Below are 17,827 nucleotides of genomic sequence, written 5' to 3'. Positions count from 1 at the left end.
GGAACCCCCCCAAAGAAGTGTACCCCTCTGTTTCACTCTTTTCTTTCCTCTCTCAAGCTCCAGGGTAGACTCATGACTCTGTTACAGCTGCTATATTCCCGGGAAGGAGACCCTCAACAAGTACCTGTTAAGCACACAACTGGGTAACTACGACCACCCACTGGGATTCTGCCATGTAGTCACAGAGTTGGCCCTGGGGAGGGAGGAATGGGGGATGGGGGCTACCTTTGAGACTTCAGGCTGTGACAGCTCCCTCAGAGCCCAGAAACCCCAAGTCCATCTGACTAACAGAGCCCCAGAGCCCACCGGGAGAGACCCACCTTGTCGGCAAAGTGCACCACGATGAAGGCCGTGTTGGACATGCGGGGCTTCTGGAAGTGCTGGCTGCCAGCGTGCCGGTCATACAGCTTCTGAGCCCAGTTCTGGTCAGTTCCTTTAGGGACCTGCAGAACCACAAAACCAGGTGCTTTGTTATGAGGGGAAATGAAACCAAGAGCTGAGGCAAGGGGATGGAGTCCGCTAGTAATTTGACCTCATGACCCTGTGTGAATGTGGAAAACAAGACCCGACTGTGGGCATGTAGGACCCTGCCACAGTACGCTCTCAGCACACTGTGGGGGTTGGCTCTCCTGGAGTCTGCAGCCGGAGAGAACCTGCTGGCTGGTAGAAGAGGATGAAGGTGGAGGCCACGGTCACAAAAGCAGAGTCACAACACATGGGACACATCTGAAGAGGTTCCCTCTCTTCAGTCAGGCCAGTAGCCCTGGTGTCAGGAACACGCCCCGGCCCTTTGCAGTGCACGCTCCTGCTCACGCAGGCCGACTCCGGCAGCAGGAACGCCCTCTCTCCGTCACTGCGCATGTCCCGGGACCACTGTCCAGGCCCGGCCCAAGTCCATCCTTTGCTCGGAGGCCTTTCCTGACCACCCGTCATCTCACTGCGGAATTCCTCCCAATGACGCTCACACATTCGCCACCTCATGTTACCTGTCGCCGGTTTTTGTGGATTGTCTTGTCACTACAGGCTGCAAACTTGTCGGGGTCGAGGACTAGGCCTTACTATTTTTTTCGTGCCCTCCTCAAAGAACTTAAATTGGGTTCCAGACACTTATTGGGTGCTAAGTACCTAGTGACTAGGCTATGTGGCACTAATCTCTGCCTCCCCTCAATTTAAATTTAGATTTAGAGGTCCCATTACATTAAGAATTCTGCCCCTTTCAATATCTTCAGAGATGGCTTCAAAAGTGAAAAAGCATCTTGCTTTGTTGAAAATATATCAGTCACTGTAACCACCATTCAAAATCTCATGGATGATGGAAACTTCCAATGAGAAGGTTCCCCCCCACCTCGTCCCCCAGTCATCCTTGAACTCCACTGCACACTGCCACTCCTCGGGTATGGGCCACCTCCTGACTTGCCCTTCGTTAGCTTAGATGGTACATTTGGATCGGGCAGCGTTGAAGGTCACCTTGGCACTAGCCATTTTAAAAAGAGCTTTGTTCAGTAAATTATTAAAATCGGTGCCATAAGGAAAATGCTTACCCAGTTGAGAACAAATTTCTCACATACTTCGTAAGCCAGCAGATTTTTCTCAATATTCAATTTGGTATAACTAATATTGAATACCCAGTGCTAAGTGTCATCGAAAAGTCAAGAAAAGAAAACTTTTTCTTGAAGGAGGCTATTAATTGTGTTAGGCAGACAAAGTAGAATATATCCAATTCAGCATTTTTATATATACTATTTTAGATTTGTCTCCAAGCACCCTGTATTTAGAAATACCAGGTATGGGGGAAGGAAGGGGTCAGCTTGGCAGGTCTCTCAGGAGATAAGGACGGAGGGCAGGAACACAAGGTACCCCAGCCTGGCAGAACTGGGGTAGACAGAACTGGAAGGGCTCAATTGTGATGAGAAGCCCCACCTAAGTCAATACATATATTTGCTGGTATCCAAATCATCTTGTCTTGACAATGAAACTGGACTTCTGTCAAAAGGCTCCATAATCCTACATACTCACTAATTCAGGCTGGCATGAATCAATGAGCAAGGTCATGTGTAAATGTATTTCCTGTTGAGGGTCACCCTCTCTTCTCATTCCCCACCCTTAACTAAAAATAAGAGCCAGCGAGAATTCACCATTAAGATGGTCAGGTAATACTAACAGTGAATGCCCATAGTGCTTATTATTTACCAGGCAATGTTCTGTATATTTTAGATATAGCAACTCACTTAATCCTCACAATAATCCTATGAGCCAGGCATTAGGTTTATACACATTTTATAGACAAGAAAGCTGAGACAGAGAGGGTAGGTAACTTGCCCAAGGACACAGATCTGGGAAGTAACAGAGCTGGGGTTCAAACCAGAACAGGTGGCTCCGGAGCATGTTCTCTTTCCTATTATGCTGTCCTGTCTGACAACAGAATTTTAAAGGCAGCCAGGTGGGCAGGGTAAGGTGGAAGGCACTAATCTCCAAAAATCTTGCAATAGAGGTAGATTTAAAACAGGCACAGAGAAGGAAAGCCAATCTTGTAGTTTGATAAAATCTAGATTGAGGCTATCAGTAGCTCTGGGACATGCAGCGAATCCAATCCTTTAAAAAAGAAGGTACAGCCAGCTCCTTACCATTGAAATTTAAATTGTGAGGTAGGTTTTAAATGTTTAGAATGCAACTGACAACTTTTCTTGAATTGTCAGGGTTTTTTTTCATCTTTAATTTAACCCCCTGCCCACACACACATACCTATACACACAATCCAAATAGCAAAACTGTTGTGCCTTCTATTTATCTTTGATTCCACTCTTGGCAATTGTTTAAACAAAAATAATTTTAAAAGTCTAGAAAACAATGTACATGTGGCTTCATACAAGCATCTATACTCTCCTCTTAAAGTCGTGTGAAGCGGGAACAGGGTCAAGAGCCTGGATTCCAGCTCTGCCCTAATCTAGACAGGAACTGTCCCTCAGGGCCTAGTCCTTGTGACCTGCCAATGGTCACACCAAAAAGAGGAGGTCCCACCTATATGAGTCGGCCAGAAGAAGCAAATCTGGAGAGACAGAAAGTAGATAATTGGCTGCCTAGAGCTGTGGGGAAATAGGGAATGACTGCAAATGGGTTTCTTATAGGGGATGAAATGCTCTAAAATTGATTACGGTGTTGATGGTTGCACAACTCTGAATATACTAAAAACCATTGACTTATACATTTTAAATGGCTGAACTGTATGTTAATAATCTCAGTAAAGTTGTTAAAATACATTAAACCCGATTTTACTCTTTGCTATTGAAGTAAAATAGAAAAAATAGAGGGGAAAAGTAGAAGTCCTTAGGCTTACTAAGCACCTCTTCCTCACTAGCCTGGGGCCCAGGACAGCTTGTCACCCAGGTGCTGTGTGTAACCCTGGGCAGAAATTATACTCTCACGGGCAAGCTTCCGCCATTGGCCTGGAATATCACCTGCACCCAAAGCCTGCCCACTACACGACAGCCGACAACAGATGGCTGGTTAGTCCACCACTGCTTCTTGTCTCCATCTTCCTGGGGCACTGCCACCAACAACTGCGTCCCGGTCACTCACTCGGTATCCCGCTCCATCCCATACCTCTGCAGGCGCCTCCTCCCAACACTGACCTCTCCAATGACCGTGCCACTGCCAACACCTCAGGGCCCCTCTTGCCATTGCAGACTTGTGGCTGGGACCCCAGGACTCGGCGGGCCTAACAACTCTCTACGTGGCCACGGCTCCTCCTCCCCACCTGGTACCCATCCCCAATGACAGGTCCAGGCCTGTACTTTCCCACATTCACAAAACACCCCTTTCCCTCTATGTGCCCCGCAAAACAATTCTAGACCAATCCAAGTACCCATCCTGTCCTGTCCCACACATGGGTGGCTGGCTAGGATCACACATCAACTCCTCTCTGTTAATCATGTAATACTAAATGATCAGTATTGCTGTCCCCCAAAATAATCAAATCTCACTGGAAAACCACTGCTATAGATTAAGACTCTGTGCCTAGATCTAAGCTGGGAGTGGGCCCCCGACAATGCCTGTACCTCAATTTGTGGTCTTAGGCCTCAGCAAATGAATCTATGCACCCTGCTAGTTCCCTTCCCTGTTTAGAGCACAGCCATTCCCCTCTTCCTCCATTCTCAGGCTTCCAACCCTGCCTGCCACCTCTAAGCAGAAGCCTCACGTCTTGCCTCGCAGGGAAACCTCAAATTCCTGCTCTACATCTAGAAACTCATTTGCATCCCCAGCATCTGGCCCTTCTACCCTTCTCACGGAAAGAAGCACAACTCCTCACAACTGACATCCTATCTGCCCACCCCCTGCTTCCTGGGGACCAGGATCCCCCCATCTTCCCTGTTTCCCTGAATCCTCGGCTGCTCACCCCCTTGGCCCGTCCTCTGTCTCCCTCCTCCTTTTCACCATGGCCGATGGCCTTCTTGAACCCCTCTCCTCCTCCCTTCAAGCCTTCGTCTCCCCCTGCCCAGTCTTTCTGCAGCTTTGCTTTCACAGTCGCCAGAGAGATCTGTTGGAACATGAGTCACATCTGATCTCATCTGTCCCCTGCTTCACACCTTTCAATCCCCAGAGCCTCAGAATCCAGTCCAAGCGTCTTCGCCAGGCAGGTGGAGCCCCCATTCCCAGATGGTTCCTGCTTCCCACCCTCCCCTGCCACCACCAGGGCTCTGGACAAATCAGACCATTTCAAGTCCTGCAGGCATGATGCTCCCCTCGCCCAGTCCCCCTCCCCCCCACCTCCCCACTCTGACTTCTCTGCTTGAACAGCCCTTTTTGGGACACTTTTCCTCGGCCATCTTTTCCTCAGTGCTTCCATTTCCCTAACATCCCAGGTGATGATTTCAGCACTTGCCTGCCCCCCGCAGGGGTTCACCGAAGGGCAGAGGGTCAGTCACTTGTGCAGGAACACGGGGTTTGTCGGGTGGATGGATGAATAAATGTGGGAGAGCCGCTCGCCCCCTCCATCACAGGTCCCAATCCTGCTCCAAACGTGCTGGACAAGGAGACCTCTGGGGCCACTTCTTAAAACACCATGAACCCTTGCTCTTAATAGAGAGTAAACTCTCCTGAGAGCAGGCTGGATGGACCCAGGTGAGAAAACCGAAGGACATTCTCCTCCCACTGTCTTCAGCTGCTCCCGTTCTACTGCCTCAATAGTGTTGCCCACTTCATGATGGGTGACGTATGAGCACACCTGCCCACGCTCTGCTGAGTGTCAGCAGTTTCTGACCCAAAACAGCAACCTCTGTGCCCCACCCTCCCTATTCACCTGACCTTGCCCTGAGCGACTTTTTTTTTGTTTCCCGGATGAAGAAAGTCCTCAAAGGGAAAGGTTTTGCCAATGTGGAAAAGGTGAAACAAAAAATGCTAGAAGCACTAAAAGGCATCAAAATTGACGAGTTCAAACTGTTTTGAACCTGGCTGCTGTGGCTTGGTGGATTGAGCGTCAGCCTGTGAACCAAGTGCTGCTGGTTCAATTCCCAGTCAGGGCACATGACTAGGTTGCACGTCAGGTCCCCAGTTGGGGACGCAAGTGAGAGGCAACCACACAGTAATATTTCTCTCCCTCTCTTTCTCCTTTCCTCTGTCTCTAAAAATAAATAAGTGAACAAACAAATTATTTTAAAAAACAAAACTGTTTTGAGCAGCTGAAACCATCTCAATAGGTGCATTGCATCAAATTGGAGACTGTGAAGGTGACTGAAGTTTAAACATGAAAAAATAAATACACAATTTTTAATAAATAAATTCCAGATTTTAATTTTTCAGTCGTTCCCCCCCAGCCCCACCCCACCCCCTATAAGTCCATAACGGCAAAGCGGCTTCCAACCTGCAGGAATCTTGAGCAGTTGAATATCCCAGTCCCCACGCCGCATCTGCAGCTTCCGGCACCAATCAGAAGCTCAGGTACCCTGTGTACCTCCCCTTTAAACTCATGGCCACCCCATCTCCATGTTGCTAATGTAAATCTCAGCTCACCCGTCCAGCTTGCCACAGGGTGTCACATCCAGGAAAAGTGCTTTTCCCAATGGCTGCTTTTATACCACGCGTTTAATCGTTCATTTGGCTTTGAGTCCTGTCACATGGGGGACACAGAACCCAGTTCTTCACAGGGAATCCCATTATTCTTTTTCACCCTGCAGAGGGATCTGAGTGACAGGAAAGGAACTGGCCTGAGGCAGCTCCACAGTCTGACAGGACGCCACGTCACCTGGTTGTGGCCAAGTCCACGGGAATTCCTAACCTGCTTTGGTTCAGAGCCACAGGCACTGCCAGAAGGGTGCGGCAAGCTGCCCTATTTTCTAAAGTCAGATTTATTGTGGTATAAAGTCTATACAGTAAAGTGCACCTTTTCTAAGTGTGCGGTTCCATGAGTTTTGGCAAATATAATAACACTTGTTGGTTTTAAAATACACCTGTGACTAAAAGCTGCATCAGCACACACTGAATCACTCTGAATTTGCAGGGCAATTTAAAAGATTTCCACATTGGGATTCTGTATTATTCCTGACTTTGGTGTTCCTCTTGCCTCCCTTGCTCCACTCATGACCTTGGCCACCAGTGAGTTTAGACATGTCGCATTCACAACACTACCCCAGGTCTCAGCACCCTGAGCCCCTATTTGCTTGACGAGCAGGAAATCCAGGCTCTCCGCAGACCAGCCCTCCTAAAGAGCCGATGGGAGGAGACCTAACAGGGAGCCGCAGCAGCTGCGTGCAGCTCAGAAATCTGAGTTGGCATCGCCTGTCCCTCCTCTGCTCTGTTTAGCTGTCACCCAGCTGCCCTTGGGCTGTGGCCCATGCCTCTTCCAGCCTGCTCTAGGATCCTGGGTCCTGCCTGCAGCCCTCCCCTGGCCCTGCCAACACCCCTGATCGTTCAGGCCAAGCTCCTCGGGAGCCCCATCCTGTCCCTCTTCCCTTGCTGGCCAGCAGGGAGACCCCTTCCTCCTCTCCTGAGGATTTTCCTTCAAAAAGACATACGGCAAGTGCATAATACATACATTCCAGGTGTTTGATAAATGGCAGTGGCAGGAGTTTGAATTGAACACAGTCTTAAATGGAAATCATCTAATTTTACAAATCTGACCCAAACACAAGGCTCCACAGAGCATAAGGCAGAGATCATCCATACAGTTGAATTTTACTTTCCCTTGGCTTCCTGAAAGTAAAATAGGTTCTGACAAGGGTGCACAGGTGGTGTGCCCTCAGGAGAAAGACTGAGAACAGGAGGGCCTAGGGATTCCACCTGCCCAGGACACCCAAGGCTGCAAAGTGAGGGATCACAGAGGTTATTTTCATAACTGCTGAATGTGGTTTGCATCCTGGCTTCCCTGCGACTGCTGCCTGCTTTTCTGCTGCCTGCTAAGAGCTCCCCGCCACTTTCGTGCCCACCTAGCTCCCCGCCCCACACTGCCCTGGGCTGCCCCTCGGCAGCTGTGTCCCACCCTCCGAAGAGCAGTCTGAGGTCTCTGCACCTGTGTGCTCCCATCCGCCTGACTTGACATCCCTGTGATATGCTCCCTTGGGGAGGGACACCTCTCAGATCCTCAAACCACAAGCCACAGCAAACCCACAGTGGTCTTCCCTTGCCTGCGAAGGGCAGGACGAATCACTGCAAGGCAATTAGGCAGCCGTTCAGCTCGCAGGATCAATCAGCCTGAAGCTCATCGGGGTCTGATGAGAGGTGTGTGTACATGGGAAAGGACAGGCTGTGCCCCTGAGGGTTCGGGTGTATGTCACAATCAGCTCGTCATGTCAGAGCCAGGTAGACCAGTGGCAGACAAACTGCCTGCCTCCTGTGCTCCTCAGAGTTGTGTAGACCTTGACCTCTACCCTTGGGGAGGGGAGTGAAGAGCTGTGGTCCTCCTCCATCCAGGGCCTGGGGCTGCTGCCTTTGGGTTGGGGGTGTGGATCGGGAGGAGGTGGTTAGGGATAGAAGCACAAAAGGGACTGGGGTCGGGGAAGGGTGATCCTGGAAACCCTGGAAGGGAGTTGTTGCCAGTGGACTCTGAACCAAGAAAGTGCGTGAGCGGCGAACACCAGGAGGGGACGCGGGAGGGCCTGTGCTGTGACCTCAGCCACTCAGCCAGTGCCGCTTGATGCAGGGACAGTTGTCCTATCAGCTACACAGCAGCCTTGCAGGTGGAGGAGGCTGAGGCACACTCCTTCCACACTGAGGAATTACCCCAGCCTGGATCTCAGGACAAAGCCCGGGACTCTGGAGAAACTTCGAGAACCATTAGGAGATTTAAATGTGCAAGTTGTGGACTCCGGTATGTTTTCTACTGTTCTGCTAACCTTTCCTTTTCTTTTTCATAGGCAATGAAAGTAGGAGCGTGCCCTGCAAGGGAAACACCTCCTCCCAACCCATCAAGCCACACTCCCTTCCTCACAGGCAAGATGTGGGAGCCACAAGGCAAAAGCACCTGCGTTCTTCCCTTTCACTATAAGAACCGTGTGGTTCCTACACCTTTCAATGAGCATTTCCATCACTGGGGGAACTGGTATAGATTCATGTCCTTATCACCAACCATCAAATTAGGAGAAATTCTGAAGCTCACCAGATGCAACCCCCACCAGGTCACCGAGCAGGAAACCAAAAGCCAAAGAAGTCGGGAGACTGACAGCACCCCGATTTCCCACCCACATTCCCAAGGCTGCCATGTTCTCTCCGGGCTGGCAATTCAGGGCTCCTCCTGTCCCACAAGGGAGAGTCCACAGGAAGCGAGATTGGGGGAAATCAAGGATCCCACCTGCCACCAACCACCATGCAGCTGTCATTCACAAGTCATCTGGCACAGCAAAGGCGATACTGGGCTCTCGACGCTCACTCTGGAGGTGCCTGCCCAGATACTGAGGGCCTTCCCTCGGGACCTACGATATCTGGGGTACTGAACCCGTACCACCATCATATCATGCCAATCATACTGCCCAGTCCTTGCCAACAGAGGCAGCACAGTAACAGCAATACTTGCCAGTCACGTTACTTTCTGGTAGCTTCTGGCATGCAGAATAGATACCAGAGCTTCTCTGGGCACACTCAAGGCCGGCAAATTACAGATGAAATTCCAGCTATGGGTCTCACATGCTGCCCTGCACCGCCCAGCTGTCCTCTGTCTCCACCCCAAGCCTAGAACAGACCTAGTTCAGAGACAGCATCACCACTTTTACCTTACATTCTTCATCCAACAGGTCTAGGATGCCCAGCTTAGCTTCTATGAGGTCAATACAAGGTTGGTTATCATAAAAATCGATCAAGGTCCAAGGGATCTGCTCCTTCATGTATTCTTCTTGCTCCAGCTTGAAGACATGCTAGGGTAAGAAGTGAAAGGTCAAGGTTAGTGAGTTGCATGCACACCTTAACATCCGTCTCCCCTGAGCTGCAGCCACATGAGTTCTGAGTCCTGGAGGCTGGTGTGCATCCATGACAAAAGGTTTGGGCACTGGATCACAGCCAGGATTGCAGAGAAGACGAGCTTAGTAGGTGACGCTTCCTCCCACGTGAACCCTTGTGTAGGACATTCTAATCATTGCCCGTGAGGTCATACCCCAGACAACCTCAGGAAGCCTCATGTTTGCACACAACTGCTTACATGCCTCAGAAGCTCAGGCTCAGGAGGAGAGGGGAGTCAAAACCAAGAGGAGGGTCCTTTACTCTCATAACCCAGCTGTCCCATGCAGACCTCCTCTTGAACAGCAGGGAGCGCCCCCTAAAGCTGGGGCAGCACCAGGAAACCAAGGGAAGGTCAGGGCAGAGCCACACCCCACCTACCCTGGATGGAAGAGAAGTGGCCCAGGCAGTCGCTCTCAGGAAGGCAGAGGTCCCCCCACCCTGAAACCCCAGGTCCAGAAGCAGGGCCTACCGAGTTGAATTGCTGTTGGAGCTTCTCATTGGCGTAGTTGATACAAAACTGCTCGAAGCTATTGACCTCAAAAGTCTCAAACCTGCAGGAGGGAAGAAGGGGAGGACAAAGTCAGAGGCACTTCTGGTTACTGAAGGAATCACTGGGGCGCCATCCAGCAAGGCCGCCCTCACGCCGCCTCCACTCCCATCCAGCTCTGCCTCAATGTCAGCACGGAAGTCCCATTTCCTGCTCTTGCCCCTGACGAGACCACCGTGGCAGGCATCGGCACAACCGAGTCCTGCGGAGTTAGAAGAGTAAGAATGTATATCTATTTTCATAATTAGAAAAAGTACCAACAACAGGAAAATTTAGAAAAAGCAGATTTAAAGTGAGAAAGTCACCCATAATTCCATCACTCAATTTGACCACCAGTTAATAGTTTAGTTAGGTTTTTCCTTCACTGATTTTATACTTTTGAACAAATTAGAATTATATGAAAAATAAGACCAGTTTTGTCATTTAACTCATGACAAACCTTTCTTCATGCCATTGTTCCCCCAAAGCACCCGTTTTAATACCAGCCTCACCAGCCCTTGTATGGACTGACCCGAGGCCGTGGAAAGGGGAGCCTTTTTCTCAGCACCCAACAGGCAGCACGAACCGACAGCGGCCCCGTTATCGGGCACATGTGGAGCGCTAAACCCAAGTGCTTCGTGAGCGCTCACGCATCGAAGGCCCACAACCACCAAGACCTGGGGCGTATTATTAATCCCCATCCTACAGTTGAAGGAATGAGGTACAGGGAGATTTAATAACCTGCCCCAAATCAGAGAGTCAGTGGGCAGAGGAGCTGGTATTTGAACCCAGAGAGCCTGCTTTCTGAGGCCATGTTCTTAACTTAGAGAAGAGTGAATGTTTCATTAAGAAAAGCAGGACGCGCTCGCTCAGAGGGCTGCGAACAAGGATAACTTCCCAGGAGAGGAGGTCTTGGAGCACGTGGAGACTGGGGAGAGTGACGAGGGGCCTGCGGCTGGGGCGCAGCTTCATTCAGCCTTAACCTCCGGCCTTCACCTCTCTCGTTCTTCAGTATGGACACCGGCATTTTCTCAACCTTACATAAAATGAAGTCAGCCCTTCCAAAGAGACCGGAGTCCATAATGACCACTCCCAAATAAAAATGTTGGTGCTGCCCCTGGTGGGGGGTGGACATGGTGGTGAGAAAGCACCCTATGCTAAGGGACCAGCAAAAATAAATGCATCCCACACCCAGTGGGGCCAGGTCAGTGCCCAGAACACATCAGGCTTCCCTTCCTCCGCTGCCCCCACCTCCCCACCAAAGAATAAAACATGGAGATGAAGGAAGTCATCTGGGGATCAAAGGAGTCAGCTGCTTGCCAAAAGCCACATTAATGAACAGCCCCTCATCACGCCCCATAGGAGAAGCAAGCCTAGGTTAATAAAACGAGATCAAAGATGCACAGTCCGAGCTGGGGCTGCACTCCAGTGCAAGCGGGAGGGAGGCCCTGTGTCTGCCAGCAGTTACCCTGGTTTGCGCCCCTCTCAACCCAGGTGGTGGTCCTACAGACCTAGTTATGTCACTCAGAACCCCATTTCCTCCCCGCCCCCACCCCATCGCACCCCAAGAGAACTTGCTAATGCCAGTCAAGCCCCAGAAGAAATTTAATTAATAAAACCTACAGGGAAGATAAAAGAGCCACCTAGCAATGGGCCAGATAATACAATTGCATGCGCTTGGCGGGCTTTCTACTGAGCTCCACAGATAAAGGATTTAATATCCCCCACTTATCATTTTTTAAAGGTTTACATTGATAGCACTCCACAAAGAACATTCTCATTAATTTGAGATGCCCTGAAATTAGTTCATCATTTCCCTCTTTCTAAGATATTATCTGGAAACAGCTCCTCTGCCATCCAGGATAATGACTGTGATGCGGAAGGGCCAGAGATGAACAAGGGGTTTGGGCTGCTTGGAAAATGTCCGATACGACTGACCTCAGGAAACCCCAGCCAGGGAAAAGGGGCACCTTCTCTTCTCCAATGGGGTTATATTTGTAGTCATTCTTCCCATCAACAGGGATGACTTTTTAAAATAAACACAGTGAGTCAATTTGTAGTCCACAACATTAACCGTCACAAAGAAATTTATATACTAAAGACAATCAGATTTCTCCTGTAAAATCAGTGCTGACACTATTTTAGACCAAATCCTTGGGTGCGAGGAAGGTCAAAACATAGCCTAAGACTTGGTGCTGAGACCTGAGATCTGTACTTGGGGTGGTTCAGTTCCTACCCTGACTTCCATTTCCTCCTACCTTCAAAATATAGTAGAAAAAAACCATTTCCTTCTCATTCTAGCCCAATTTCTGGGTGCAGGGAGGGTCACGGATGCCTCTACAAATAAGGCAGGGTTTGCTGGAAAGTGAAACTGCAATAAAAAATAAGTAGACCAACCACCCGGAGTTAATTATTAACCTCCAGAACCCCTCACTCCAGGGAGGCAAGAGATGCTTTGAAGTTTGGGAAACAGCCATTCCTCGGGAGCACAGGCCAAAGACACAGGAATCTCCCAGCTGAGCTCCATCTTTCTCTCTCACCAAGGTCACCCTCAAGCATTCTACCAAAGGTTGCACGAGGAGACAAATACGGTACAATTCCACACATATGAGGTACTGATTCCGCTTATGTGAAGCATCCAAAGCAGCAAACTCACAGAAGCAGAGAACAGGGCCTGGCAGGAGGGAGCGGGGGTGCGGGTTAAAGCCCCGGAGATCTGAGCACATCAGCATAAATATCCTTAACCCTACAGAACTGTACACTTGAAGATGGTTAAGATGGTACATTTTATGTTATATTTTTAGCCAAATTAAAAAAAAACAAAAAACCTATATTAAAAGCACATCATTAAAAAGCACTCAAGAGAGCTGGATTCTAATTTGAAAGTTAGGAAATACCGTAAGAGACATAGAAAGGAACCTGAGGACTGTGAGGAATATAAAATCCCAGCAAATCCCAATTCCTGTTTCCTGGGGCCCAAACATCCCCATCCTCCCTCTGTATCCTCCCCAGCATTAGGCATGAATTTATATCCCTGCCTTGCTCCAAGTCTCCTAGGCCAACTGTCCTTACCAAGAACAGGCTGGTCGTAGCCAAAGTTCCCTGTTACCTGGTATGTTGAAGGCTCAAGTCAAAGACAAATAAATGTATATTTTTTCCCAAATTGAAGCCATTTATTTCTTGTTCCCTCAAGGAGTGGAGAGCAATAAAAGATTATGGTTGCAATTAATCAAGCCTGTAGAGGCAAGTGCTGGTTAATGCATCATGAAAAGAAAACCCCAGCCAAAGCTGCCTGGCTCCCTCCTATTAATTTCCGTCCCTTGCCCAGTAAGAAATATCCTGCAGACGGCTTCACAGATCCTTAGTTAAGGAAGGGACCTTGGACTGGGTTGGTTAAATTGCTCTGGGTGCTGCTTGTTTTGCACTTTTTTGGAGCTGGGGCAGGGGAACACGGTGTAGCGAAACCACCCTTCTACTGGGGCACTGGGTATCTGGAAATAAATGTTCAGGTGAGCTGCAGGGAAGGGTCTGTAGTAAGGGACTCATCAGAGGTGTGGTGGAAGCAGCTGTGGCCCATGTAATTTATTTAGGTGTTCAGAGCCTTTCTACTGTCTGAACTACTAGTTAGAACAGCATAAAGGGAGATGTGTGAGTTATGATGCTGGCTCATGCACTGTTTGCTTACATATATATAGAAGTTAGTGTTTATTCACTCTGGTTGCTGATTGTATAGTAACATTTTTAACATTTATAGAAAAATCTGGAGTGGCTCATCTACACAACAAAACTCTTCTCAGTTGTCTCTAGAATGAGCTTGACTGGTGATCCAATAATGCCATGAATGGGGCTATAGTCCATCTAGGGTGGTTATCCAGTGGAAGTAATTAGTGCCTACTTGTGGGGCAGGGGGCAGCAATTCCGCTCATTATTTGCTAGCTATGCACATTTCTAACCTAACGAGAGTGGGAGACAACTCCTTATTCCTTCCCTCTTAATGAACGGGGTTTAATGAATTCAGAAACACATCCCACCATCCTTCCCAATCTCTCCAGCTCCCACAGGCCACTCTTCTGCTCACAGGGGACAGGGAGGATTAAGAAGATCAAAGGCATTAGGTCATCCCAAGGGCATGTCTATGTGCACCAAGTATCCCCATCATGAGGCTGACAAAGAACGAGTGAGACAATACATGGATGGCCTCCTCCCTCTCCAGAGTTTGGTGGTCAGCGACTTGGGTAGAAAACTCAAAAATAAAAAAATTATGCTGGAGTTTTCTGATGCCATGGAGGATGGTTGGTTATAAGGGCAATAGAGGAACAGTGTCACGTGTGATGCCCACTTCAGGATAACTGAGGGAAGACCAGATTGAAAAGAAAGATTCCGTGGATTTCCAGGAGGTGTATGAAGTGCAAAGGAAATAGGGCAGAAAGACACCGTGATTGGGAAAGGGGAATGACAGGAAATAGCTCAATACCAGTCATCCCAGATATCCACCATCTCCTCCCAGCAAAGAAACAATGTCACTGACCTGATGGATCAGAAACAGTACCTTCCAGCTCAAAGTCACCTGCTAGATCATTACATACCCTCTGACTGGAAAAAAGAGCCTAGGCCAGTGCTAACACATACAATTGTTTCTCAGCAGACCAGACCCTTGAGGAGCATGCACATGCACCTCCAGGAAGTATCTGGGAGTGATTTTTTGGTGACAGATGGCCCAGGAGTGTAGTCAGCTTGTTAACGCTGAACCCACCTGTATCAAACTTGCTGTCTCGAACTCTGCCCATAGGGTGTGAACTTGGCACCACACTGAGCATATCAGAGTAATCTGGCAAGGCATTTCTCTCTCCAGGACAGTAAATCACTTTTTAAATATGACTTCTTTATGACATGGCCTGAAAAAGTAAATTGGCTCCTAAGAAAGAAGAAGGATTTTAAAAAGAACATGGTATGTCTGGAAGGAAGCCCAAGGGCAGGACAATTCCCAAAAGGGCTTGTAGGTGGCCCCTGCTGTCATGGGAAAGTTCTCAGATGTTCTCAGAGGAACGCATGGCCACTCTGAGATGAGGAGACACACAGGTCACGAATTGGCACCACAAACAGGAGAACCCTCAGGCTCTCCACCCACGCACAGACAAGCCCACCTGTCAACCACAGACAAGCAAGCCTTCCCTGCATCTGTTTCTGCCCTTTGGGCAGTCACAGACCATGGAGAAAATTAACTCAATTATAAAAATTAAATGGTAAATGTAAGCACCAAATCCCAGCTTGCATGAGATGGGGCTGACTCAGCAGCACTAGAAGCCGAGGCCCCTCTACAAAGAGCAAAGCCTTTCCCTGGGGGTCCCAGGAAGGTAGGAAGCCATCTTCTCAGACACCAGGCCCTGCTGAGACAGCACAGAACTAGACTAGAACTGATGTATGAGATTTTATGTATCAGTAGCACTGAAGTCACAATATTTTTTTCATGCTATTAACAAGTCTGCGTGTTAATCTTCCCAAATCGAAAGCTCAGTAAAATTAGATTCTTGCCCAGGTAAGTGGAGGTAATTGGGTCAGATGCTGCAGCCTGAGTTTCTCTGGGTCTTAGTTCAGAAGGTAACACTAAAGGTCAGTTTTTCTGGAAATCCAATGACCTGAAAATGCTCATGGCAGACGGAACAAGGCAGGATTAATCACTGACAGTTGGGCAGTACTTTCCCAGGGGCACAGACTGCTCTTTGCTGTCCCAGGGCAACTGGGAGCGTGGAACACAAACACAGGCACTCAACTGACCAGACGGAGCAGTGACCCATCCATGGTCACTCAGCTAAAGGCCTAAAGCTCCCAGAGAGGACGCACTCTCCTGCTTCCCATGCTGGGGTGATCTCCACCTAGCAGGTTTCCTGTCACACTTTGCTTTTTCCTACTGTCTTGACTGTGCCTCTATTCCTAAAGGCAACTCCTCCACCTCATATCTGCTCCTCCCTGCTTTTCAAAGATCCAGTTCAAACTCACCTCCCACATAAAGCTTGCCCTGACTGTGCCAACAAATGTGCTTTCTCTCTCCTGCCTTAAAGCTCATTCAGCAATAAATGTCCGAACCCTCCCATTGAGCCTGCTATAATTTTTCTTGTTGCCTCCTGTATTACGTGGCCTGTGCATGTGACTTAACTCTTTAGCATATTCTGGAAGCCTCTGCGATGCCAGAAATCAAGTTTCCTTCTTCTGTTGTTACCTCCAACAGCAAGCAACATGGTTCAGTTTGAAACCTAATGATGAACGAGAGTGGTGGTGATGTCATGAGGGCCAGCTGCGTGGGGAAGTGGCCCCTTTCAGGGCAGCGTCTCCTTAATTACAGCCTCAACATAAGGTGCGTCTCAGCTCACCAGCGCACTAAGCAGTTACTTCCACTAGAGCATCACTGTTCTTACAACTCTACACTTCGAGGGGCCCAAATTTCTATTTTAAGACAGGAGCCACAATTTCTATGATATAAAAATCCAGGAGGACTTAACTTATTATTAGCTTAAAGAGGTCAGGGCGCTGATCCTAGCAGAAGTGCAAGGGAGGCTGCAACCCGGTACAAATCATTTCAAACAATTCTACAAGGATCTGGAAAGAACCTCAAAGAGACTGTTGCTCAAAATTCATTTCACACTATGAAAACTAAAGCCCAGGAAGGGGCTGTGATCTGCAGTCATTCGGTGAGCTGGTGACAGCAGGAATCACAACGGCAGTCCCCTGATGCCTAGTCAAGCAGATGGTCGTGCCGTGTTGCCTGTGCCTGCAAAATGGGCTGTTAGGAGTGACAACAGTCCTTTGCATCAGGTTAGAATTCTGCAAGGACGAGAAACCTCAAGAATGAAAACACAACAAACATAGCTAAACGTGGCTCACCTCCTCACAAAACCACATCAAAGTTACAACTAAAATAGAGAACAACCAGCACTCAGAACCATCAGAAATTGAACCGAATGGAAGTTGGACATCTATGGAATTAAAGAAACCACATCCATCCAGACTGGTAAGAAGGGTGAAGATGTAGAACGGGCTAATCCCACATCCACGTGGTGGATAAAGATTTGGGAGGGATAGCTTGGGAGTGAGGAGTCCCAGACTCACACCAGGCCCCGCAGCCCAGGGTTCCAGTGCCAGGAAGATAAGTCCCCATAACTTTAGCTGTGAACACCAGTGGGGATTGAGTCAGTGGAAGAAATTCCAGAGTCCCGAGCAGTTCCCCTTAAAGAAACCAAACAAGGGCTTCCTCAGAATCTCTCTTAAGTGCCAGCACCAGGGTAGCAGCTTGAAAGGCATCAGTGGCATACAGGGAGGCACTGAAATGTTTGGCATAAAGGTGAGAGCTGGAGGATAGTTTTCTCTCAGAAAGGCAGGCAGAGGCCATTGTCCCTTTCTGTCTCGTCCCCCCACAGAAAGAGTGGACAGGCCGGTGCCTTATCTGAAACTCCATCAACCTAATACTATTACCCCTGCCCCAGAGATCCCCTGAGACTCCATCCCTCCCAAATTATGGCCCACCCAAACTCTTAACCATGACTTTGTCCATGAATGCCTTCATCTTGGCTCATGCTTCACAACTTTCTAAATCCTATCAAACAAGCATCAGATGGCCTCAGTGAGCCCCCAGTCCCCGTACCCCTTGCTAAGGAGCCACAGGTCCAGAACTAGCAGCAGCCAGCCCAGATTCACAGTTTGGCTTCACTTGGGAATCTCCAAGCCCAGCACAAGCAGCAGCCATCTCAGATTGCTTTGCAGCTCATGCAGGGTGGCCCCAGGTAAAACGCAGGTGAGGGCTGACCTTGCCCTGCACCACCCGGGAAATCCCAGAGCCTGGACACCCAGTGGAAAACTATAGACCACATTAGAGCACCACCACTCTGC

The 17,827-nt window shown here is 49.0% G+C and overlaps 1 protein-coding gene across 2 annotated transcripts in view; it reads right to left on the bottom strand.

Moving 5' to 3' along the window:
* MYO5B (myosin VB) overlaps positions 1–17,827 on the bottom strand; it is a 297,557-nt gene that overhangs the window by 86,538 nt on the left and 193,192 nt on the right. For both annotated transcript variants that reach the window (XM_090285530.1, XM_090285531.1), the window contains exons 11-13: positions 9,890–9,971; positions 9,198–9,338; positions 321–443 (exon numbers count right to left, since the gene is read on the bottom strand). In XM_090285530.1, the coding sequence (XP_090141656.1) occupies positions 321–443; positions 9,198–9,338; positions 9,890–9,971 (346 nt within the window). The remainder of the gene's footprint in view (positions 1–320; positions 444–9,197; positions 9,339–9,889; positions 9,972–17,827) is intronic.

The sequence above is a fragment of the Furipterus horrens genome, unplaced genomic scaffold (assembly GCF_987537825.1).
Source record: "Furipterus horrens unplaced genomic scaffold, mFurHor1.1.pri manual_scaffold_8, whole genome shotgun sequence".
NCBI lineage: Eukaryota > Metazoa > Chordata > Mammalia > Chiroptera > Furipteridae > Furipterus > Furipterus horrens.
The sequence above is the reverse complement of the archived record's forward strand: the minus strand, read 5'-3'. Positions and strand labels throughout refer to the sequence as shown.